This window comes from Citrus sinensis, chromosome 7, assembly GCF_022201045.2.
Source record: "Citrus sinensis cultivar Valencia sweet orange chromosome 7, DVS_A1.0, whole genome shotgun sequence".
Taxonomy (NCBI): Eukaryota; Viridiplantae; Streptophyta; class Magnoliopsida; order Sapindales; family Rutaceae; genus Citrus; species Citrus sinensis.
In genome coordinates, this window is record NC_068562.1 from 24,869,573 (window position 1) to 24,896,311 (window position 26,739).

At 30.7% G+C, this 26,739-nt stretch overlaps 2 protein-coding genes across 5 annotated transcripts; one reads left to right on the forward strand and one right to left on the reverse strand.

Moving 5' to 3' along the window:
* Positions 1-10,801: 10,801 nt before the first annotated feature.
* LOC102609588 (uncharacterized) lies at positions 10,802-12,677 on the forward strand. The gene is made up of 3 exons (XM_006464556.4): positions 10,802-11,207; positions 11,298-11,505; positions 12,076-12,677. The coding sequence occupies exons 1-3, from the start codon at positions 11,055-11,057 to the stop codon at positions 12,579-12,581; spliced, it is 867 nt and encodes a 288-aa protein (XP_006464619.1). The 5' UTR covers positions 10,802-11,054; the 3' UTR covers positions 12,582-12,677.
* An 8,735-nt stretch (positions 12,678-21,412) lies between these two features.
* Positions 21,413-26,410, reverse strand: LOC102609318 (probable Histone-lysine N-methyltransferase ATXR5). 4 transcript variants are annotated; one of them, XR_003066680.2, is made up of 7 exons: positions 25,816-26,410; positions 25,625-25,705; positions 23,986-24,215; positions 23,788-23,888; positions 23,487-23,699; positions 22,394-22,550; positions 21,413-21,720 (listed from the first exon to the last, which is right to left on the reverse strand). XR_003066680.2 is itself a non-coding variant. In XM_052431553.1 (7 exons), exons 1-7 carry the CDS (start codon positions 26,153-26,155, stop codon positions 22,534-22,536), a joined length of 1,005 nt encoding a protein of 334 aa, XP_052287513.1. In that variant the 5' UTR covers positions 26,156-26,410; the 3' UTR covers positions 22,400-22,533. The 4 variants fall into 4 exon arrangements, 3 of the variants coding, with proteins under 3 accessions (XP_052287513.1, XP_006464618.1, XP_024957453.1); XM_052431553.1 differs by lacking the exon at positions 21,413-21,720 and adding an exon at positions 23,221-23,243 and having other exon boundaries at positions 22,400-22,550; XM_006464555.4 differs by lacking the exons at positions 21,413-21,720; positions 22,394-22,550 and adding an exon at positions 22,599-23,243 and having other exon boundaries at positions 25,816-26,407.
* Between the last annotated feature and the right edge of the window lie 329 nt (positions 26,411-26,739).

The following is a 26,739-nucleotide window of genomic DNA, read 5'->3' on the forward strand; positions in this document are numbered from 1 at the left end:
CGCCTACATCCACGCCTCCAACCTTTCCGGGCTTGAGAATTCCACTAAATAAGCCTCCAAGGCTTCAAATGCTTACAATTGACTTCTAAAGTATCAATAAACCTTTACAATAAGATTACAAATTGTTTTTCTCTCATACAATATTTAAAATTATAAATCAATGCCCAATGTGTGAATGGATGAAGAATGAATGTGTTTAAAGCTCTTTGAAGATTGTATTCTCGAATATAAGCTCAATGATAATGTTGTGATCCACCCTTGTTTGATTTTGAATGAGCTTATTTATAGTTGGAGCTGAAAAATAATTGTTACAGATTGTCTGCCCGAAAATGGTTCGCCGTTAGCTGTTAACGGTTAACTGTTTGAATTGGTTAAAGTTACCATTGGGCCAAAATTCAAATAAACGGTTTGCCGTTTAGGCATACCCTTTCGCCGTTAAATTCTAGAGACTTCCAAGATAAACGTTAGCGATCCGTTTTCACTAAACAGTTAAAGATTAGCACGAAAATGACATTCTGAAATTTATCAGTTAGCCGTTTGTAATTAATGGTTTGCCGTTTATTTCCAGTAACCTGCAAAATACATTAGCCTTCTCTGTTTCTGTTAAACGGTGCCCCATTTTGGAATTTATCGGTAACCCATTTTTTCATAAACGGTTCGCCAGTTAATTCCAGTAGCCTTCCCATCATTTTGTGTTTTCTATTTTTCTTAGCCGATTAGAGCTTAAGCAATTTGTTACTCTCTGGATTTAATCAATTAACCATTTCAAAGTAAGCGGTGAACCGTTTACTTCCAGAATCACAGTTTTAACTAAAAATTGCAAGAAGTCATTTTCCAATTGAAGTTTGACAGATATCCATCTTTTATGAACATAATAAGAAAGATTATAAGGCTTTCTCTTATTAATGTAATAGCTCCAACATTTAAAAAAAAAAACATTTAAAGTTTGTTATCATCAAAATCAATATTATGAACATATACATGTTAACATTAATATGCAACAGAAGCAAATAGGCAACTAAAAAATTTTAGCATAAAATTGTATTCGAACATGCATGTAGTCAAAGTAAAATTATTATTTGATTATTTTACTCTGTATTTATTCAAGATTTTTGCTATATTGAATTATGGTGATCCTTAAAAAAATTGTCAAAATTTATTTATTTATATTCAAGACTATTTAGGATAATGGGATGGGACGAGATATTTAACGAGATTGGAATATTAAAATAGAGTCTCAACTAATCTCGATAATTTTTTTAGTGTAAATACTAATATTGTAATGCATTATATTAAAAAAAATTAATATTGTATCACTCTACTTCGGATTGTATACAATGAAGAAGCTCAAAGGGCTAAGAAATTTTTTTTATTCAATTACTAATTATCGTTATTGAAATTTATATAAGAATTTTTTTTTATTAATTAGTTATGTTGCCTCTTCAACTATCATCAAATTCCTGTCAGAATTCATTGTTTGGTTGGTAAATGTGCTACCAAAATAAATCTCAAATGAGGTTTAGAACAAATATTTTGAAGGGTATGATTCATTATGTCTCCTTTTATTAGGTGCATGTTTAACTTCTTATTAATAATCAAAGTTATCTTGTAAATAGAAAAGTGCTGAATCAAAAAAAAAAAAAAATCCACCCAAAAATTATATTATTAGCTCGGCCACTGGTTATAGAAAAAGTTGAAATCATTTTTAACCTTTCACTTACCGTTTGATTAACTCCTTCATTTTCAATCGCTTTCTCTCATTATTTTAATTTACTTATTTTATCCATTAAAATTCAAAAATTTATCAATAAGTAAACAATAATCCAAAGCCGACAATAGTACCCTAACCATATTACAAGGGTAGGATTTGATTAAATCAAAAACAAGGAAAGAATGAAGAATGAAGGAGATGAAATAAAAATTAAAAATAATTGTTAAAGAGTACAAAGAGATATTTGAGGCTAGCTATTGTGTGATCGCTGTGTTTATAAAGTCCTTATTTTTTGTTTGTTTTCTAGATTTTACTTTTTAGAAACATATCTTTTGATAGATATAGAATTTGAAAAATATGTTAGATCTTTGATATAATTAGATACTGAACTCTTACGGAAAATGGTCCCATGCATTCTATAGAATCGAATTATGACCAAACACAAAAGGGAACTAATCAAATTTTCTGGATGATTCTTCTCAATAAGACCAAACACTTGCCCGAAATAAAATCAACCAACACTCTGCCCAAACCAAATCTTCTTACAAATCGATAATGAACTAACTAAAAGCCAAGCTGAATCAACCTCCATTAATTAAGAGCCAGCATGGTAGTAAAAGTCAAATTTGGTACTTGTCACAACCACAAAATATGGGGGTAAAAAAAAGTGGACTTATCATATTAAATTATTAATGCAATTTAGAATAATGATTCTTTCTTTTGCTAGACATGAGGGTTTTTGATTTTGATATATTTCAATCATACTCCAAGAATTTCAAACTAATGCTCATGAATGAGTGCAATCTTGATATTGTATGTTGCCAACTTCAATGTATTTAATACATTATAAAATGTTGTCATCATTTCTTCATTGAAGTTACTTTTTTTTAGTTGATAAATAGTGAGATTATAAATCTAGCATACGATTCATCATTTTCCTTTTTTAAAAAAAGTGGATTTGCATTGCACACACGAAGAGATTAATTTTTTTTTTTTCCATAGTGAAAATGGCGTAATGAACTTAATTAAATTGATTGCTCTTCACAGTAAGAGTTGATAATGGAAAATGATTTTGAACTTTTCAAAAAACTCTCGAGTAATACTTTGAATGCAGGGGTTAAAAAAAAAATTATGGTGCTCTAAGTCAATTTTGAATTGATGTGCGTGCAGAATTTTACATCTTTCTTCAAGTTATTTGATTTGAGATTTGCCTGAAGATATCTACATTTTTAACTAGTTTTATAAAATTTTATAGGAGTTATTTCAAGAATTTTAGAAGAATTAGATATGATTTTCAAATTTTTCATTAGGAAATTTCAATGAATTTCAAAATGAGAGAGGTATAATTTTTTTTTTCCCTGAAGTTAGAGACATATAACTTTCTTATTTTGCACGAAACCCTCAAAAGAGAATTACAAGTTATAACCAATTTGGATGGGGATATTTCTAGGAAATAATGAATTCACAATATTCTTAAAAAATACAAATTAATAAAAGTTTTGTACAGTTAATTAATTAAATCCTTTTATTAATTTTTTTCTTAAGGTTCTTTGACCATCTTTAATCATAAATTTTAACATAAGTCTTATTTTACTATTTTATTATTATGATATAAGAAGATAAAATTACCCTCATAAAACATGAGTTATTATATCTAATAATTTAGGTATTTAATTTTGTAACTTATAATCTAATATTTTAAATAAAACCTAATTATTATTTCACAACCCTTACGTGTAAATGACATAAATTTGACAGCCTAATAATTTACATGAGAATTGTACTATCAAAACACTGTGTTAGTTTAATTAAAAAATAATAATCATACTAATAAAGTAGTATTAGAAACAATGAGATAGGTACAAATTAGAAAAATATTAAAGTTAAAGTAAATTCTTGATAATTTTATTTTATAAGAGTAAAATATTCAATTTAAACTTATGTCAAAACAATCTTTGTTATCAAATATACTAAATAAATCTAAGTCACAAAAAAGTAAAATAAGATAGATTTAATTAATTAATTCTCTAAAATTTTTCTTGATTTGAAAATTTTAAAAATAATGCACAACTTTTATAATTATTTTTTGAAAATGGGGTGGATTCACAAAAAATCTGGGGTGGAGATGTGGTGCTCAACTAATTTTTATGGTGGTTAGTTGGTAAATGACATATCGGTCCCTAATGTTTTATGATTTATCAAGTAAGATATATTTATGTCAATTTCACTGAAATAAGTCCCTCGCTCCAATTAGAATAACCAAAGAAAGAATAATCCTTTCTCCTTAAGTCCTTAATATTTCCCATTTTGACCACTTATGTCTTTATTTTTTTAAAAAAAAAATAACTGACAACATCTTTAGTAGTATAATTTCAATGTTTAAACTTTATTGTTCAATGATAAATGTTGGCTTTTTAATAGATAGAACCATTCATACCTTTTAACAAGTACATTATATTCGACCAACAATAAGGTTATAATAATAAAGAAATTCTAAAAATTAGTGTTATTTTTTTACGTTACAATTTAAATGTCAGATATGTAAAATTGAGAAATTTAAATATTGTTTAGAATATGCAGAGAGATATCTAATCTTATTAAAATTTTGAAAAAGTTGAACTCTCTAGTGATGTAGGTTAAACATTGGGCTCCAAATCTAGTGGTAGCCAAATTACCCTTTAAATATTAATTTTTGTTGGCGCAATGAAGAATTTGTAATTTAACACTAAAGGGCATTAAACCATTTCAATAAAAGAGAAATTCATTATTTTATACAAATTTATAAAACTATATATTACTGAATGTCTTTATTTAAGAATTATAAAAATTTAGGGAGCCAGATGTTACTTGTTATTCTCATTTTTTTCTTTTTTTACATTTTAGAATTCCAAATTAAATATTTTATTATTGCATGCAAGACAAGAAGTCAGGAACAACATGGAAGAGGAGCTTACAGTAGAATTTAGAATGAAAGAACAGAGAGAGAAGTCAAAAGTGCTTTTGAACAATAGACAGGTAAGCCATAAGTGCTTTCGAACTATTATTTGCCAAAATTGCTGAGAGGGGCCGAATACAAGTTAAAAGATGTGCCGGACAATTTTTTTTTTTTTTAAAAAAAAGACTTTGTGCTTTTGCTTTCGTTCTTTTTACTTTTTTCTTTCCATTTAAATATACTTTGCTTATACATCAATATATATTTCTCTATATATATATATATATATATATATTTATATATACTTTGCTTTTTTTTTAATTATTTACTAGAAGAATATATATATATATATATATATATATATATATATATATATATACTTTGCTTTTTTTTTATTTATTTACTAGAAGAAAATAATCTAGCACATTTATTAAAAAATTTCCCCACTGTTTAGAGTGCCACTTGTTTTCAAATGGCCCCTGGTTTCTCTCATTCATGCATTTTAGTCTCTGTAGCTGTCAACAGTTCAATCAAATGTTGGCTCAAATGATATTTTTCTCGTATTATAAAAAATTGTGAATTTTTAAGAAATTGAAATACTATATTAAGACTTATTTTTAATGCTAAATATGTTGACTCTTATATCTTATTGACTTAATTACAGTTGCATTTTATATAGTATTAGAGTGTCATGTCGTCTTCTTAATTAATTTCTATCAATTTTTCACGACATGATTTTTGAACTCCTTATCGATCTTTTAGGCCATTTTAAAATTTTAAAATTTGTATGAGCTTGAAATTGGATTCAGGCTTCAAATTAAAAAAAAATTATAAAGATTGTTTTTAGAGTGGGACTCTTAGCACCCTATAACTTTTTTTTCAAATCCCTTTTCTATCAAAACTTACTTTAATTCCCAAAATATCATTTTCTATATTTTAATTTTTTATTCAAAAAGAAAAACAATTCAATTTCTTCCAAACAACTCTAATTACAAATATTATTTTTATAAATTTTTGAATTATTAAATCATACATATTTTACTAAAAAAAAATCAAATACATGTATGAATTAAGTAGAATTAAAGTGGACTCAAATAGCTATTATTTATTTTTTAAAATTAAAAATAAGTTTAGAAAGTTTTGTAAATTAAAAATCAGTTTACAAAACTTATTATTAGAAAGTTTAGAAAGTTTTGTAAATTAAGGCGGACTCAAATAGTTATTATTTATTTTTAAAATTTTTTAAATTAAAATTAAGTTTAAATTAAAAATAAGTTTTTTAAATTTCTCAAGAAAAAGTTGCTTGTGAGTAAACAAAAATTGTAACAGACTTTGGTGTAGTTGTATAGGTGCAAAGAGTTAAAAAGAGAAATATAATAGTATAATTAGATTTATTTTGTCATTTAATATAATTACAATAAGAGAGGGGTTTTATAAGAATTATAGAGAGGTGTCAATAGTTCAACTCTTATTTTTAATGTTAATACGGAGTTCTTGTCAATTGATTTGAGCCTTTGATTTTAACGATTTCTTTAACATAACGGTAAGTAAAAATTACAACGGTCTATGTATCTACTAACTTATCCACATCACAATATTGTAATTAATGCTTTAATTTGGTTAAAATTTTCCCAATTTGAAAACCATGTGCTTCATCGGATACTATGTTCTTTAGCCTCCAAAATTGTTGCTGTCTTTCTTATATTTTAATATAAGTTTTTGGATCAGATAGGATCTACCTTGGTTGCCTCATCAATCACAGTTTCTTAGGGATTAGGATGTGAGATCATAACTATTATAAAATAGAATGGCAGCAGCATTTTATTTTATTTTTAATGAAAATAGCATCAGATTGGGATGATGTAAATTATTTCACTCGGTTATTTTTAATTTTAAACTTAAATACGTGGTACTTAATATTCTTTTAAATGAGGCATCAGCTTTGTAAAATCATTGCCACTTCCGTCTTGGTTGAAGTGGTGGGCTGCTGCCCTCACAAGCATTGTGAGGGCAACGGTTCTAGCCCCCACAAAAGCATTGTGGGGGCTAAATGTTCTTTATACTTCCAAAAAAAATCATTCTCCCTTGCGAAATGCGAGTGGAGTATGGACATCCCTCTCCTGTGAGGGGTTATTTGTTTGGGCATGTACTTCATAGAATTCAATGTCATAATATAAGTCCCAATTATGTATATCTGATTGTAAATATCAGTATAATATCTCTGCTACAATAGCAGTTGTTGTAAATATCTGTGTAATGCAGTAATCTGATGATTAATCAGTATTCAAAAAAAAAAGCAGTTGTTGTAAATATCTGTGTAATGCAGTAATCTGATGATTAATCAGTATTCAAAAAAAAAACTTTGTAAAATCATTTTATTTCAAATATTTTTTGGGTCATAAGTGGAAAGAGAAAGTAATGGAATTGAAAGTTATCAAAGTACATTAATTAAATAATATGAACTAATAGTAAGCTTATCTACTTTGGAGGATAATATTTTTAAAGGTTTGTTTGATGTAACTTTTGAAGTAGAATTTCTTTAAGCCTTCTTCTATTAGTACAGATTTTTTTAATAAAAGCATTTTGATTCTAGCTAGTTTGTTATAAGATTGTTTGGAAAAATTATACATCTTTTAATAATTTTTTTTTAAAGGTTATGTTATAAAATGAATGAAATAAAAAATTCTAACATAAAACAAAAGTGTTTTACATAATTTAACTGTTTAAAAATCATACGAACTCTACTCACAGATTCTCAAAATTTGAGAATCTGCTAAGGATAATCAAGAATTATTATTCACTTAAAGGTTAATAATTTAATTTATAATAATGTAAATAGTATTCCACTATTCTCTAGTTCAAACATCTACATAATATCAAATATATCTCAATAATATACAAACGATAATGCGTATTAAAAATAAATTTGAATAAGACAATATTCCCAAACACTTCATTCTAATACATATTAACCCTAAGAATTTTTTTTTTTAAGAAGACAAATTTCGAATGCTATATGGGTGCATTTGGTATGTCCCACTGTATTATTCACTTTCATGGAAATAACTTATTATTAAAAATTATCTTTTCATACTGTCAAGTATTACAAAATAACAAACTACTATATGAACTATTAAAAGGTAACATTTTACCGCATTAACTTTTTAGAAATAACAATTTACTATATTTCCATCACTTTCATTAGTTGACTTATAAATACCAATTTTACCTTGGGATATTATCATTTTACTACTAAAGTTTTACTGACATATAATGTCAGTACCAAGGTTTGCCGAAAAGTGCATTTTACTACCAAAGTTTTGCACCGTTATCAATTCACTACTGTTCCGTTAACAACGTTAAAAATTTGCTGATGTCATAAGGGCATCAAAGACATTTCCAGCTGTAAGAGTAAATTTGTTTGTTAATTTGATAGATAAATTATCATTTTACTACTAAGTTTTTAGGGGAATTATCATTTTACTACCAAAATTTTAGGGGAATTATCATTTTACTACCAAACTCTTGGGGGTAACATAGACTTTTAACTCAATTTCCGTTAAACATTAACTTTTTCTTAACGGAATGGTAGTGAATTGTTAACGGCGCAAAACTTTGGTAGTAAAATGTACTTTTCAGCAAACCTTGGTACTGACATGATATGTCAGCAAAACTTTGATAGTAAAATGATAATTTTCTTTTATCTTTAATGAATAGCTCCTAAAATAAAAAGAAAATTATATAAATCAATGCCATTTCTTTGAGCAGGTAAGAAAATGATAGCGAAAACAAACTCTTAAAATAGTTGACTTGTACATTCACATGACATTGAATTGTATCATTTTTTTTTATTTTAGGAGCTATTCATTAAGGAAGAAATTGATATTTTATAAGCCAAATGATGGGTGAACTAACAGGAGTAACATAAATATAATAAATTATTATTTTTTAAAAGTTAATGTTGTAAAGTGTTATTTTTTAATATTTCGTGTAGTGGTTTATTATTTCATACCCCTTGTAAAAACAACGTATGCATAGTGCATCGAGTGAACCCGACACACTTCTGAACAAAGAATTTTGAGGAATACAAGCATGAAGCGTGATGCCTTTGATTCAGAAATGAAATACACACACTCCACTTTTTGGCTGAACAACTAATCGACAATAATGCATTTATATGTGGTTTCCACTATTCAAAATTTATTCCCACACAAAGATATCATAGTACATAAAATTCAGGCCATAAAATCTATTTGATTTAACATTTCATTGGATTCCAATATTTCCATTTGTCAAAAAAGCTGATGGTGAAACTTTTTTTCCCATCACTGAAATCAAATTATGCACAATCTACATTTTTCGATTTGCCAACCCACATCAAACTTTTCTTGTAATCTCTTATGCACTTGCAATTGTCTTGCTCCCAACAAAGAATATGTATGCATGCATGTATTGGAATCGGAATTCAAATTTCAAAATTTTGAATTATTCTCGGAGATCTTATGCCTACGTATCAAAATTTTGTATTTGAGATTGGCCACCGCCTCGAGCCTTGTTTTGACCTCATGCATTTTTTTTTCTTCGGCACTAATTGTGTTTCTATTCATTATTTTCTTTTATTTTTTTTAAGTTTTAATGTGAGAAGGATTGAATTTTAATTCTTTTATATCATTTTAATTAATGGATCCTCTCTATTTATATCCACACAAAAATGCAATGAGATATATATATATAAGTGCTCACACAAATTGATTGATGAGTCTGTAAAAAAAAAAAAAGCTAAGGATTATATGAAATTCAACTAGTTTTCTCCATCCTAAAATCAATATGTAACAGTTATCCTTTATTTTCATAATATTTAAAAACCTCATTGGGATAAAAAAGAATTAGAGAAAAAGAGGGGGGCAAATGAGTCATTTACTTCATATTTTATTTTAAGAATGTAAAATATATAGTTATAAGAAAATTTTATAAAAATAACAAAAATAAAAGAAAATTTTCTCACTATTAATTTTTTTTTACACCCAAACTTATATTTTTTTATTCTTAGTATTTCAATTTATATGATTTATTTTATTTATAACGAATATAATTTTAAAAATAATAATAATATTGTAAAATTATAGTTCCAAAAGAACTATTAAGTGTTACGAAAACATTAGATAATCAATAATATATATTGATTTTAGTAAGAAAGAAACCGGTAATCATCCGGTTTTCAGTTAGTTCATGAAAGATGTCAGTTGAGGCTAAATACGTTGATAAGGATAAATAATGACATTAATGTGTTAATAATTAACTCTAGTCATAATAAGAAGGTCAATGATAAAATTCATATTGGTGGGTCCAATTACTATAAAATTAAAACATTTGTTCAAGCCCACATGTACGTTACAGAAGTCCCACAGTTCGAAGGAATAATTTACACAGATTTGAGCCTGGCATAAATTACAGTTGCTGACAAAACACTACTAAAAAATGCATCAACATAAATAATTATTTAACATGATTTTATGGATTTTCTTTTTTATATTAAGGATTATAAATTTTTTTTTGCTAAAAGCTTTATTTGTATAAGTTTCATTAGTTAAAGTTTTAATTAAATAAACTTTATTTGAAAATTATACTAAATGAAGCGTAAGACTTTAAACTTAGAGTTTTTATACCACTGTAAATTTTTTTTACCAGTTATACTAATTAAAAACTAAAAAAAAAAACCCAAATAAAGTAGCACTCACAGATTAATTTTTTATTATTTAACAATTAAATGAGTTATATAACAATTAAATGAATTATATATACCTATACGACACTAATATATAGACCCACAATATAGTAAATAAAAACAAAAAATGGAGTCATTATCATTATCTTAATAGCATTTCTTAAAAATTGATAAGATAGAGATATTCGTTTTTAGACGCCATATATATGCGTGCGTGTGTGTGTGTGGGGGGAGTCTCATCATAAAACAGTGGAAGCATCTGCATCTGGTGTTGTACCAAATCGCAAGAAAAACTGAATCTTAGAAGTAGCTTCTGGAAAAATTAGAGATCCTTTCTTTTAAGTGTCATTTTCTCTCCCCCTTTAATTATTATTATTATTTTGTTTTTTTTTTTTTTGGGACGAACCAAAGATAAGGATATTCTCAAGCAATATTTCCCAAAACCCTTTAATTTAATCTAACTAATTAATGCATTTCAGTACTTATTATTGTTACTGTGTAGTACAACTTTCATATATGCCGATGTGCTACCTGCTATACAGTACACATTTTATTATGACCTCATCTGTCATCATTATAAAGCTCTGTAATTCCACCGCCATACCGATCAAGTCTGCAAATTAAGATATCATAAAGAAAGCAAGAAACCCTTGGAAAAATCATTTTGATCGAGGCAAAGAGAGCAAATGAGTAGCTTAGAAGAAGAAGAGAGACTTGTTCAAATGGTTCATGATTTTATAGAATCATCAGAGTCATCATCATCCTCGTCACCATCTTCCTCGAAGTGCTTGCTTTCTCTTCAACATCACCATCAACCTAGTTATTTCTTAACTTTGCAGGTTCATTTTAATTCTCTTTTGTTTCATTTGTTTTGTTCATGTGCTTTTTGTTTGTTTATTTTGGTGGGTTTACTTTTGTTTTGGTTTTAGGAGATTTTGAGGAGTGGAAATACAGAAGCTGAGAAGGAGGTGCTTGAGAGAGTGAAGAAGCATCTTGTGATGAGAAGCAGAAGAGATGGAGTACTTTTAAAAAGCAGTAATGGTTTGAAGAAGTGGTTAGTGAGGAAGCTCAAAATGGATGGCTTTAATGCTTCTCTTTGTCATACTTCTTGGGCCACTTCCTCGGGATGTCCTGCTGGTATGGCTTCTTAACCGTCTCTCATTCTTTCAATTTTTTTCTTTTTAATATATTTTGATTGAAACAATTATGAATCATCTATATATTAGAAATGTTTCGATCTGAAATTTTAAAGTGCTAAAAATTTTGAAAAAATACATAAATCGTTTAAACGTTTTATAAATACTTTAAGTTTTAAGTTTTTAAAACTCCATAATTTAAAAATTTTCTCAAATTTCTCCCGTATTTTAAGATCTTGAACCAAAAAATTACTATATATATGTTGCATATTTATAAGGAATAAAGAAAAATGAATAAATTTAACCGAGTACGCTTGTTGAATAATGAATCAAGAATCAAGATTCGAGCACTTAGGATGTAAATGTTTAACATTTAAATCTTGACCATCAATTCAGTATTTAGCACAAATTCAGATGATGATGAGTACTAAACCCAAACTCATTTGATCAGTATTAAATCCTTGTCTTATTTTTCAATTTTCTTACTGACTACAATTTTTGTTAGGAAATTATAGTTAAAATTAAATATCAAGAGTTTCCTTGATGGTCTTTTATTTATGAATTTTGACAGGAGATTATGAATACATTGACATAATGGTTGAGGATGAACAAACTGAAGAGCCAATAAGGCTGATAGTAGACATAGATTTCAAGTCGCAATTTGAGCTAGCGAGGCCAACACAGGCATACAAGGAGCTCACAAACATACTCCCATCAATTTTTGTAGGACAAGAAGAAAAGCTCAACAAAATAATCAGTCTCCTTTGTTCAGCAGCCAAACAGTCCCTTAAAGAGAGAGGCCTTCACATTCCTCCATGGAGGACAAGCACTTACATGCACTCCAAATGGCTATCAGCTGGGTGTCAAAAATGTTCTGAAAATATTGAAAGTGCTTTTGGCAGGAAAAATATTGAAGAAGAAAATAGAAGTGCTTCCGTTGGCAATGTTGCCATTTCAATGGTGAAGAACCCTGAGAGAAGTGCTTTTGGCGGTGGGTCTGCTTCTGCTGCTGGTGCTGGTCCTGGCTGCAGTGGCTTGTCTAGTCAGTTTTCTAACATGGGCATAAATTGTTGCTGAACCTTTTGCAGCTGCTGAGTTTTATTTTATTTTATTTTTTTCGGCAGAGAGATTCTCCAATTTTGGTGAGGAATAATACTATGCTATTTTTTTTTTCCTTCTCCCTTAATAACCACCAAGAAGGTGGGGGAATACTATGCTATTTTGTACTAACGACACATTAGCATCAGTAGCATTTGCATATATATATATATATATATAATTTGGAACCATACAAAATTGACTATTATTAATTATTTTAAGAGTTTTTAAATACCAATCAGACTCATTTATTAGTCATGTCATGTGTTTAACAATTAATATTTAATAAAAAAAGAGAAATTATCATTTGTATATTCTAAATTTGTGTTTTTATTAAAAATACTACAATATTTGAAGGGTGTATTAATCGTTTACCATAAATTGATAAAAGTTATTTGCCGATCACTAAACTGTTAGTTGTCGTTTGAAAGTTAACGGTAGTGAATTGACGATTTTATCTTTAAAAATTATCATTTGTATACCCTTAAAATCTCTTATTATTACTTATATACCCTAAAATTATCACTTGTATAAAATGAAAATACCATATTACTCTTATGACGTTATCATGTTTAAATAGCAACTAACGGTTTAGTGGACGACAAATATATTTTGTCAACTTAAGGTAGACGACTGATATACCCTGAAAGTGTTGTATTAAATTTGATAACAGAGTAAACTAAGGGTATACGATTGATAATTTCCCATAAAAAAAAAACTATCCATTTAACAAATTAGTGCTAGGGTTTTCGAGTGGTATTCCAATATCTGCATTCAAGGACATAGGATGAGATATGATAAGATTAAATATAATATTATGTTGTATTTGTGTAGTATAGGGTCGCACTATAAATAATCATGTTGTGTGTTTGGTGTGCCATTTGATTGGCTAGTGCCTAATGTAAATTATAAATTAATTTTATTAAATTATGTTAAATTTAATGTTATACTTTTAGTTTTTTACTATTTTTTGCTTAACTCATTAAATTATTACTTTTAACGTGAGAATATGGAACATATCTATTAACAAAAGGGTTAATTACCTTTGCATGACACATATTTTGGCAAATTTTATAAAGGTGACATATGTTTTAAAAATATTTGATCAAGTGACATTTCGTTAACTTCTGCCGTTAACAGGAATAATAAATTAGTTATAAAATAATGTTTCTGCCCCTACACTTAATTACAAAATGACGTTCCTACCTCTGTAGTAAGTTACAAGATGACATTTCTACTCTACAATTAGTTACAAAATGATGTTTCTATTCCTGCACTTGTTTTAGTTTTTTAAATAGAAAAATATATATATATAATTAAATCTATGTCTAATTAACATGGTTTTTTTTGTTAAATAAAAAAGAAAATTTAAAAAAATTCTTATTGAATATTTGTAAACATAAAGATGCAGATCTCGTATGAATTGTAAAGTATTATATACATCTAATATTTTTATCTTTTTGGCTTTATAAAAAAAAATCTTTTTTTTCAATTTTACCTTTGGTCTGCTAGAATTAACAGCAAAAGTTAACGAAAATCACCTAATTGAGTATTCTCAAAACATGTGTTATCTTTTTTAAATTTGTCAAAACATATGTTACACAGGAGTAATTAACCCTTAATAAAATTCTAATGTAATATGAAATATAATATAACTTAGAAGCATTTTAAAGGTTAAGAAAAACGAAAGAAATTAACTATTTTCCAATTTCCAACACATGGATCCTTTTCCACTTTCCAGCCACGTCTCCTTTTCCACTTCGTATATTCGAAGATCCATAGTAATTACCCAGAAATCAATCATTTCTCAATCAAAATTAGATAATCTCAAATTTCGAGAGGAAGTTGCTAAGGGCCTTAATGTATTTTTGGTTTAATTATTATTTTTAATTCTTATAATTGGCTACAAAAGTTAGTGGATAACTTGTAGTCCTACTCTATTGCAGGTTGCTTCTATATTATTGTAGGAAGTGCTTGCAGTAGGGGAACTCTTCAGTTATTTTTAGGGGATGTGGACATTATAATTTTGGCTACTGGTGGACCCAAGCCCTTAAAAGTAGGGGGTTTGTTGAAAAAAATTATTTATTTTGGAGCACTTTTTTTTTTAAATATTCACTTCAACACATTTTAAGCTCAAAAACTCAAATTCTAAAACTATTACATAAGACTCTTACTACTAAATTATAAATTTTTTCTTAAATAAAAAATGTGTTCAAATTTTTTTTTATTTAACTCTTTCAAAAGAGACTTACATACATTTAAAAGAAAAATTAATAGCTTAAAGGGGACTGGAGCCCCTCCTCGGCCTTAGTTAGGTTTGCTTATGATTTTGGTTATTTATTCTATGTCGTTATTGAATAAAGATGGGAAAGTTTCATTCAAGTAATCAAAGATTACCTGAGGTTAAGGGTTCCTCGATTAACCTAACAAATTTCTGTTGTTTCATCCTTTTTCACAATAGGTTCCAAAGAAGTAAACCATAGTACGTACCACAGTGGTATGAGAGCATGGACATGGATGAAAGGGTGGAGAAGTTAGAGTCGAATGTAGGTTCTTTTATGACCAGTCAACAACAGATTTTAGAGAAGATCAATGAGCTGTTTGGGAAGCTTAATTCAAAAGATTCCCCACTAAAGACCATTATAGAACGAGAGGAAGGAGAACACTCTAATGCCCCACCCCCTGATCAGAGACGATCTGAGAAAACCATGGACTGTCGTCAAAACAACACACAACAGTCATATATTCCAAGGCTAACTACACTTGATTTCCCATGGTTCAATAGCACTGAAGATATGACGAGTTGGGTATGTAGAGTTGAGCAGCTCTTTCAACAACATCAAACTCCAAAAGAAGAACGAGTAGCACTAGCTTCATTCCATTTAGAGGGAGACACTCGACTATGGTTCCAGTTGATCAAACAAGAAGGAAAAATTATGACTTGAAAAGAGTTTTGTGAAGGCGTACATGCCACATATGGCGCCACTCAATTTCAGGACTTTTTTGGTGAACTAATTAAATTGCAGTAGGTCGGCTCTGTGGGTGATTATTAGACCTAGTTTAAGAAGTTTTTAGCTCAAGTGGGATGTCTCTCACAAGATCAACGAGGCAATTCTTTCATTAGTGAGTTAAAAGACACAATTAAAGCTAATGTTCTTGTCGATAGACTAGCAATATTGACATCAGCCATTGGACTAGCTCGATTATACGAAGCTCGTGATCTTACTCAAAAGCCAGTAAAATTTTTGCCCACACATTCTAAAGCTCCAAATGATTCAGCATCAATACTAATCAAAAGACTAATCGCAGAAGAGATAGATGGAAGAAGAAAGAAAGGATTGTCCTTCAAATGCAATGGACAATGTGGTCCAAGACATTGTTGTAAAAAATTATCTATGCTTCAATCTTGCTTCAACAATAGTGGTGCTGATAAAGAAATGGAAATTATTGATGGAACTCCTGAAATTTCATTACCATTGTAATTGAGTTTTTTGGAAATTAACTTCAAGTGTTTGGCCTTAAGGAAAGGCTGTTTTTTAAGGGTGAAGAAGTTGTTAAGGGCACTAATATGTTTTTTATTTAATTATTATTTTTAATTCTTATATTTGGCTATAAAAGTTAGCGGATAACTTGTAGTCCTAATCTATTGCAGACTGCTTCTATATTATCGTAGGAAGTGGTTGCAGTAGGGATTAATTGCAACTCTTTAATTATTTTTAAGGGATTTGAACGTTGTAATTTTGACTATTTATTCTATGCCGTTTTTTGAATAAAGACGGGGAAGTGTAATCAAAGATTACCTGAGGTCACCAGTTCCTCTCTTAACCTGACAAATTTTAGTTATTTCATCATTTTCTGTAATAGATTCCAATAAACAAAAGAGAAGTAAAACACTGTACTTACCAGAAGTAAATTAGTAAGTAAATTCAAAGAAAATAAATATAAAAAAAATAGCAGTTAAAAAATGTAATCCAAATTTTGAGAAATTTTATTGATTAAGTCAGCTGTTAGAATTAATAGTGTAGAATTAAAAATATTGAAGATAAGAGATAATGCAAGCACATTTCCACTGAGAGATCAAGCAATTTGGGCTTTCATTTTCTCTTATTCCTTTTAATAGTGTAGAATAAGATTTTGGCTTTAAAAATTTATTTTCATAGGATAGATTTTGCAACTATTCACAGTATTAATGGTGGACCTTGGGATTGCTTTATCCTAACTCTATTTTTTGCTAGAATTATTTTCTCCCATAATTATCCGATCCTAACACCCACACACAGAGGCAACCAAACAGCTCCTAAGTGATATTATATTGATGTGGCTGTTCAAATTAATAGCCAAATTACTTGGGATCAAAATACTATGATCTTACTTTAGATTTAATCTCTTAAAATGTTTTCTAAAATTTAAATATACCTAAAAAATTTTAAAATTAAAAAAATTCAACATAATTATATTGGATAAAAATGAGTCAATACAATATGATTAATTGAATACTTAATAGTGTCATAATATTGGCTTGGATGTTGGGAGCTTTAAAATTGAAGGGAAATTTACAAAAGTAACCTAAAAAAATTTGTTATTTTCACAACTAACCCCTCAACTTTTTTCCTATCAACATTAGCCAATAATCATCCTTAGTACCGAAAATACCCCTCCCATAACTCTCCCTCTCCTTCCTCTCTCTCTCTCTCTCTCTCTCTCTCCCCCCCCCCCAACCGAATTCACTTCCAACTTGTTCACTCGTCGCCGGCGGCTTCCCGGAGTCATTCTCGGCAGCCAACACTTACTTAAATTCGGTCAAGAGTTGAAATTAAAGGTTAGGTAAAAAACCCTAAATTTCTATTTTCTATTCTTGTTCTATGTTGTGATTGTTGTGTTGTGTTTCTGATGGTGAGTGAAGATTAAAGGAGTTTGTGATGTTAAGTGCATGAGTGAAGTTGTTGGTGTGGTGCATGGGTGAAAAAATTGTCGTGAGGTGGAGGAGGGAAACTTACGCAAGCGACGGACAGGCGCCCAGCACGCGCGCCTCGCGCGATGTCACACGTGCGCTCGACGTGCGACAGGCGCGATGTCGCTCGCGCGCGCCTGTTGCACCTAATTACAGTGGTCTTTTTTTTTCGTGAAGTCAATTTCCTTTTTTTTCTGTTGTAAATGCAATGTAATAATGTTATAATATTACAGATACATGGCAAAATCAGAACTATCCAAAAACGAACTAGGTAGGATGTATTTTGCTTATGCCGATCACTTCCCGGGTCGAATTTCGAGCATGTGTAACTTATTTATAGTCGTAAAAGCCATCGAGCGAAAATTAACTAAGCGGCAATTACATATGTTCAAGAAGGATATATTTAGGCATTTCTTGGAGTGTCGAAGCTTTCCATTTAGTGATGTAATTTCGCACAATGTTTTGGTTAGGCAAGTGACCCATGGAGAAGACAACAAGGAAGATCAGTTATGGTTTCAAATTGGTGAGCATTTGATACGCTTGTCAATTACATAATGGTGCTTGGTTACTGGACTTTCCTATGGTGTAGATACCGCACTAAGAAATAAAAAAATGGTGCATAGGCTCCTAAATACGTATTTTGATGGTTTGCATCGCAACATAAATCTTAAGCAATTTGAGGCATTATTTGAGAAGTTGAAATTCGAGACAATGGACGACATTGAAGCATTAAAGACTGCGCTCTTTTATTTTGCGGACAAAGTTGTAAATGGAAGAAAAGACCATTGTCAAATCAATTTCTCATGGCTTAACGAAGTAGATGATATAGAGTACTTTCAAAATTGTCCATGGGGTCGTTTGTCGTGGGAAATGATATACGAGAGTCTTAACTATGTACTGTACGAGAAAGACGAGAAATTTAGGACGACTCGGTTGGAAAACCCATATCGTAAAATTGAAAAGTACAATATTTACGGCTTTACATCCGGGGTTCAGGTGCGTTGTTTTTTTGTTTATTAATAAGTTTTGTAGTATTAAATATTTGATGGTTGTTTTAATAGCTTTTTCACTTTGGTTGTTGTAGGCTTGGATTTACAAAGTGATTAGAGGTTTGCCATCAGCATGGGTCGTGAAAACAAAGAAGAATATTCCCCGCATCGTGCAATGGAAGCCCATGACTTCTTCGAAAATCAACTTTGCTAAGGTTTATTCGTTCTTCAATGACGAATCTCGTCTTGTAAGTAATATGTATTGTTTTTTTTTTAACATTACTAAATTCAAGTTCTGTATACTTATAATTTTGGGTTGAATTCATGGCAGGGGGACGTTTTACAAACCCTTGAGCCGAATGCAAAGAAGAGTAGCAAAAAATATTGGCTCACTCTGAAGGATTACATGTCACGCATTCCAGGTTAGGTTTATAAGGTCGGTCACCTATAAGTACTATTATTTATTTAATCGAAATTTTTGACTTTTCATTTCCTTATTTTAAATGCTACTTTATATAGCACCAACTCTCACCATTTCATCATCAAATATATCAATGGGCAATACACATATACGATATAATGTGTTACTAGACCTCAAAGTTGTCTTTATTATGATATTATATTCATTAGGATATTTGTAACACCCCGTATACTCTTGCCAAAAACTAATCAAACAGACAATTTTTCCCAACAAAAAAAAGTTCTATTTTTACCATTCACATACTCCATACGGCCATTCTCTAACATCTCCCACCAACCATCATAACACAACTGAATCCATTAAGCCTGAAATTATAAAAAAAAAAAATTAATTACGCACTATTAAATTAATAAAGAGTCTGTTGCAATGAATCTGCCTTTTGGTGCGACAGGCTGCCCGTTACACCAAAAGGCAGCTTGTCGCACCAAAAGGCAGAGTCGGTGAATCTACCTCACCCTGTCGCACAAAAAGGCAGATTGTCGGGGGAAAATTTCGTGCGACAGGCATGCGACAGGTGCATGCCGCAACAAGCAATCGCACTGAAACTCTCTCGCAAGTTCAGAAAATAATTCATACCACTTAGTGATGCAGATTAGTGTTGGATCCGGATAGATTATGATCGGATTTTACTTTTATCATTCGCCCTCGGCGTTTGCCGTTGCCAGTGATGATTCAAGAGTGTAAAGCTGCGTTTGGTTTGATAAAATGGGAGAAAGAAAGTTACTTTTAGTTTATAAATAAGGATAATTTGGGGAGAAAAGTTTGTATTTGACTAATGTTGATATAAAAAAGTTTAGCGAGTTAATTGTGAAAATAGTAAAAATTTTATGATTACTTTTATAAATTTTCCAAAATTGAATCTAATGCAATTACCATAATATTTGCTGGGTAAAAGAAATGTAGGAGGGCTCCAGTTTTCAATTTTTGGTGGGCTTGGCAGGCTTTACGTGGATAAGCCCAAGAAGCCCCTTTAAAGTAACTTTAATATTTGATAAAGAATTTAAAACTCTTCAATCGTTTCTTTTTATCAATATTTTCATGATTGAAAAAAAACTATTCGAAAAAAAAATAAATGGAATAATTGATTTTTTAGATTTAAAATTTGACATAAAAAATATTTATGTTAAAATGAGAAATGCTTTAAATGCAGGTTTCTTATGGGCAGGCCGGACTGCCAAATGAATTGAAACTCCAGGGGGCTTGCAGACCAATCGACTCATGGTCCATAAACTAATGCTAGCCTGAGCTCGCTCCAATGGGTCGGTCCACAAAGTTTACTTGAATTAATTTAATGTTTTAAAATAGTAAAAATAGAACATATTGTAATTCTTTCCTCTTATCTTAATACAAAAACATTATCTTGAAATCACCTTTTTACTTTTTAAAATCTAAATTTAACATCATTTTTGTTAAATGGATTTTAAAAAAAAATCATCAACACCACTGTCATTTTTGCCTTATCTTTTCAACGAAAATAAAGATAACTTGAGGTTACCAAAAGTAAAAGGATGATTTATAACTAGTCAATTCAGAAGGGGATAATTCGAAATTTACCCATCTAAATATCCAATTCATGCTTTAAAGCTACCACCAAACATGCCTTAGTGTATATAATGTAAAGGGAAATTATCAGCCATATACCCTTAAATGACACCAGTATCAAAAGTGCTACAACACTTTTCAAGTGTATCACTCGTATACCATAAGTTGACAAAATACTTTTGCCGTCCACCGATCTGTTAACTGCCATTTGCGTGCGTTGACATCATAAGGGTAATCTAGTCTTTTTTTAAAAACGACATGTCATCCATTTACCTAGTAAAAAACGACATGTCATATGCTATATTTTGATAAAAATGATATGTCATCCTATTTATCGGATAATTGTTAATAATTGCAAAAAAAAAAAAGTTACTTTACAACCAAATCTACTCCTCCAAAATTTAACCTAAATTATTGAAAATCTACTCCTCCAAGCTCCAACTTGAATTTTTTATGGTATAATATGTATAATTATAAATAATATGTTGTTAATAATTTTTTATGGTATAAGATGGATATTTTTTATGGATAATTATTAATAATATGTACCATTAATAATTCATATTTTTTTAATAAAAAAAATTGTTAATAACAAAATAAAAAAAAATTTTGTGTATTGAAAATTTACATTAATTTTCAAAGCAAATTTATTTTTTTACCTCATTTTGAGTTTAAAGAGTAAAATAATCATTTTGCTCAAATTCTATTAAGTTCTTAACGGTAGTAAACGGAAATGTAGACGCCAGAACTCTTTTGTCTACTTATGGTATACGAGTGATATAAGCGAAAAGTGTTGTAGTACGTTTGATACTAGTGACATTTAAAGGTATATCGGTGATAATTTCCCTAATGTAAAAGATGCAAATTGAACAAATTGAAATGAAATGAACAATACATTTCGTAAAAGCTCTTGTCTACTCCAATATTGAGGCAGCTTCAAAAACAATTAAAATCAACTCAACTCGACAATAAACCATCCATGCTATATACAGACACCATAAACTACTCCCACAGACTTCTTCGTCAACGCTTTCATCAAACTGATATGACGAACATAGTACATCAATATGTACGAGGCAAATAAAACATCTGTAGCATGAAGTGATTTGCAATGTCTCTGATCCTTGAGAGCCTTGAGTTTGAATCTGTCCAGACCTGATTATGGACAAAATGCACGAGGATTCAGTGGATTTAACAGAAGGAAGACCAATAATAAAATCATAAAAATGAAAGCTCATGCACCTATAAAATAGCGAGCGAATATTGAGTTGTCTAGTCTAGATGAAATCCACTTGATTCATATGGAAGCTAAATAGTAGTAAGAGTATTATGATCGAAATATAAAGAGAGATATATATAGTACACAACAGCAATTAGAGTAATGATAAAATATTAGATGCAGTTGCCAAAATTAAACAAATCGCAAACACAATAATGTCACAGAGCCTTTCAGAAAATACACAGGGCATAGCAGTACCTCCGAGGATCTGAAAGTCGTATTAACATAAGAAAAGCCAATTGATAATCTAAACGATAATATGATTCAGAAAAGGTATTGAAACTAAACAAGAGGTTGAAAGACAGAAGATGCATATTTTAAAACGTTTCTTCCTGATGCAGTCAGAAAGGTTTATAAATAAATAGAAGTTATTTTATATATGATTCACATGCAACTCTGCTAGTATGAGTGAGAGTGAGAACAATCAATTGATACAAAAGATTTCAGAAAATCAACTCAGCAAGTGTTCCTAATTTGGACATCCCATGATGAAGAAAATTTTTGTACCTATGCAATGGTACAAATTAAAAAAGAGGAGAAAGGTACCACCTTGTTGTATATGTCATGATAAGAATCCTTGACTTGTAAAATCCTTGGGATGAAGCGAAGAAGAAATTTACATCTCTGGAGAACTCTGCAACAAAGTGCTCAATCCGATTCTGAGGCATCATATGAAGGGTCAAACTGCATCAAAATAATTGTGCGACTGCAAGAAAATACAGCATCAAAACTGAACTGACAACATATATATATATTTTGTATTTCACTTTTTTTCATCTCCCTCAAATGGTGGGTAAGCATCATAAGAGGATGGGTGGAATATAAAATTTCTTTGGACTGAAGAAGAATTATGGAAAGATGAAATATTAGATAAAAAAGATAATAAATCATCATCAATGCCAAGACTGACAGAAATCAGATGAAAGGTAAAGATTTCCATTAAATCGACTTGCAAAAAAATGTTTCTGTACTAAACATCATCTTCTATATTTCTTAACATGCAAACCTCCCAAAAAGATTTTCTTTCGCCTGCTCTATTCCCTCATTACCAAAGAATGGGCCAGCCCTAAATCATAAATTACATTAAATGACCCATGGGTACAATTTTGAATAAATGTTGACCATGCAACAATAATAAGTAATCTGCCAAAAAGAATGCTAGAAAGAAAGAGATCTATTTTGGTTCCAAAATTGCATCTCAATTCTGTATGATTGTTAGAGTGATATCGTTATGATTTCTCAGACAAAATGATGAGTCGGATATTCCTGCTCATATCCATTATAATCATAGTATAGCCTCTCTCCCTTAGCAATATCACGAGTAGCAACCAAAAAGACCCTGCATTCACCATTTACACTGTATCTCACGCACTTACAGTTCTGCTTCTTCCTGCCTTCCCTGCACAAAATTGGAGATGTTTTAAGATCCCTGGACTTAAGTATACTGTCAATCCAAACTACAAAAAGAAACAAAGAATTGTACTGAGTACATTGGAGCTACACTAGTCAACTTGTTGAGGGATAACAACAGAATTCATGGCCTGGAACAAGTTTGTATAAGTATATAAACTAAACAAGTATATATATATCTTTGCTATAGTCAGAATACGGACAAACAATGAGATGAGTTACACAATCTTACAGAGTATAATTGTTTATGCCATTGATAAAGCGAGCAATGTTTCCACGTTTATCAGGACATATGACAAGACTTTTAGATGGGTCTGTTGCCAGAAGAAGGGTCATCATACTGTCACAATCATCATGTTCCCGATTTCTAATGAAATCCACATCGCCGATGTATTCTGCAATAAATGTCATATCCTTTATCTGGCCATCTGCCTCTACGGTAAAACTGCATCCCAAAATGAACATCATTTTACGTAATGTACTATTATCAAATACAAATGCTAGCACTATAAATTAGTTAAAGACAAAAATACCCTTCACATGAATCATAAACTACTACAAGGGGAGGGCATTCGCCTCTTTTACACATTGCTCTACACTGTTCCAACGTCTCCGTATCTTCTTTGGAAAGAACCTGATAAATAGAACAATATACTTAACTAATGTGCAATATCAATGCCTACAAGTTCTTCAGGGAAAGCAAATAGGAAAGTATAGTTACAACAGCAAACCTGCATGCCACCTTCTTCAAATTCAGCCTGGTTAGCAGATCTAGGAGCCATGCCGGGCATATAAGTTAAATCATCACTGAATTCCATTTGCAATGCTGTTAAAGCATGAGCAAGAGAGCCCATTTGACTTAGTCTTTGGGAACGATCTTCTGATGGTGTAAAAGGCAGTAATCTCCTTCTCTTCTTTTGCAACACCAATGATGCAGAACGTCTTCGACGCTTTCTAGTATCTGAGGATTGAGCCAGAAGTAACAAATAGAAAACACCAATTAGAGATAATCATTTCATCGAATGCAAAGGAGAAGCAATCTAAGCCCATAATTTTATTTACTTATATTCTGTGACAGGCAACCACTGCCTTCCAATTCTAGTGAATGAAAAAGAAAGGCTCTTTAAAGTCTGAACTCACAGAATATTTTTATTTATTGTAACAAGATTGCTGTTCATAATGTTCATTGCATGATTACTATAACATCCTGCTGGCCTTCACTTGTCATAACTTAGAGAATACCTAGCTACCTCAAGTGGAATCACGGGAGCATGACTATCAGTTAGGAAGTGACAAGTTCATCATTTGCTAAGCAGAATTACTGATGCACATTTTAAAGCATTCGTGTTTGCATATATCCACTGTGGCAGTAATCTTTTTGCTCACTATTAGATGACCATTCAACATTCGTATTCCTTTATCTAAATGGTTATCCTAAAACTTCACTTGTATTAAAATCTAAACTAATTGCTTTTACAATAAGTTTAAACAGATCATACAGTTCCATTAATTCATTAAGCTTACCATTTTCAAATTTGTCAAGAACCTAGCTGATGCGACCATGTATCTGACCAAAAGTAGGATCAACTACATGGATGAAGTTAATCTAAAACTTTCTATCTTAGGATTTAGTTTTCTGCAGATTCATATTTGCACTTCAGTTATTTTGTTCAATTCTTGGTTTTATATTGAATGAATTAGGCTTCAGTTGATTTTGTGGTAATCCAGAATATACTTGGGATCAATGGGGCTTTGGGTTCTTTATCTCATTGTTTTAGCTGAGACAACTCAAATGTTGACGATAATGAGTCTTATTCGTCTTTCCTCTTCCTTGAGGTGAATGCTGGAAACAAAGTATTTGACCAAAATGTAATCAAATGAAAAGGATGAAGCATTCCAAATGGAATCAATTTTTATAATAATAAAAGTTCATTAAGTACAATACTGCATGTGAAAACTCCTAGAGTAGAAATTTTCGGCGAACTAATGTAACAGTATTTATGATTGCCATCTCAGTTTGTGCGAGAATAGTTTCTATAGGGGGTTGAATATGTAATATAATTTATTGATTGATCCCAACTCTACATTGTTCAACAAGTTAATAAATACATTCCTGCATTGTGTCATTATTAGTAAGCCGACATCTTGTGATTCCATTACTAAACTCATGACTCCACTTGATAAACCTTGATTAACATGTAGGTCACACCTTTAAATCCCATAGAATTAATTACATAATCTTCACAAACCTTCATTCAAAATTTTAATTTGGTTCTCGTGTTCATGATAAATTTTACCCTTGTTATTGTTTTTAAATTTTTTTTAATAGGACAGACAGAGATGTACGTTCTTGAATAATCAAAATTGCACCTTGAGGAGAGTCACATTTCTCTTCTGGCAGATTAGGCTTCTTAATTTTGAAAAAATCAATTATCTTCCTCTGTGAAAAACCTGAAACACGCATAAAAACACAAGTTATTTTGCCACATTTTACGTTAGATAATTTAAAAACAACAAATAAAATATAAAAAATAACAAAAACGGAAAGAAAAATCCCCTACTTCTTACACGTCTCTGGCCAGAGCACTTGGGGCATAACCAGGTTCCAATGGGCACTCTAACGACGATCGGTCTGAGGCATTTCATATGGAAGCCTTTATCACATTTATCACACAACAACAGCTCCTCGGCTCGCTCGCCGGAGCCGCATTGCTCGCAGCCGACGTCGCCGTAGTCGCCTCGTTCCACCACCGCGTAGTGCGCCTTCGCAAGTATCTCCTCCATCGACTTCACCTTCTTCGGCGGCGGAGACGGAGACAGCATTCGTCGCGGCGCCTCCGTTCTCCGGCGCGAGCCGATGAGCCGCCTAGCCTCCGCCGATGAGGTGGTGGCCGGAGCCATTGTACGAAAAAATGAGGAAGGACTAATTTGAAATTTATGATGATTATCGAGGGCAGAAATTAAATTTTGAAAAAACTGATGGATTTTTGTAACAGAGCTGAAAACTTTGTATGTTTTGCAGGAAATGGAGGAGATTTTTTGCCTTGGTGTCTCGCGGGGAAAAGAGAGAGGCGCAAAGAGGGGGCCGAAGCTAACGTGCGCCGACTGCGCGCACGGAATTTGAGGTGCGCATCTTCGCAGGTATTACGCTGTCGTTGAGGCATTCCTTTCAGCTGATTTTTGTACTAGCCGTTTTGGGAAAACGAGTAAAACGACGAAAATAACCTCCGTAAAGTTTCTATTGCATGCCTTTCATGTGACGTTTGATTGAAATTAGCAATTTACAAATCAATAAAAAAAAATTTAAATCACACATACACTTAATAAAAAATTAATCAGAGTTCAGCGATAAAATTGATTACAATAAATAACAAAAAAAAAATTGAGATAATAAAATCTGTTGAGTTGTTTATTTGTTCTTGTTAATTAGTCAACGACTACAAATGTTGATTATGTGGTTTCTATATATGGCCAATTCTTAATAG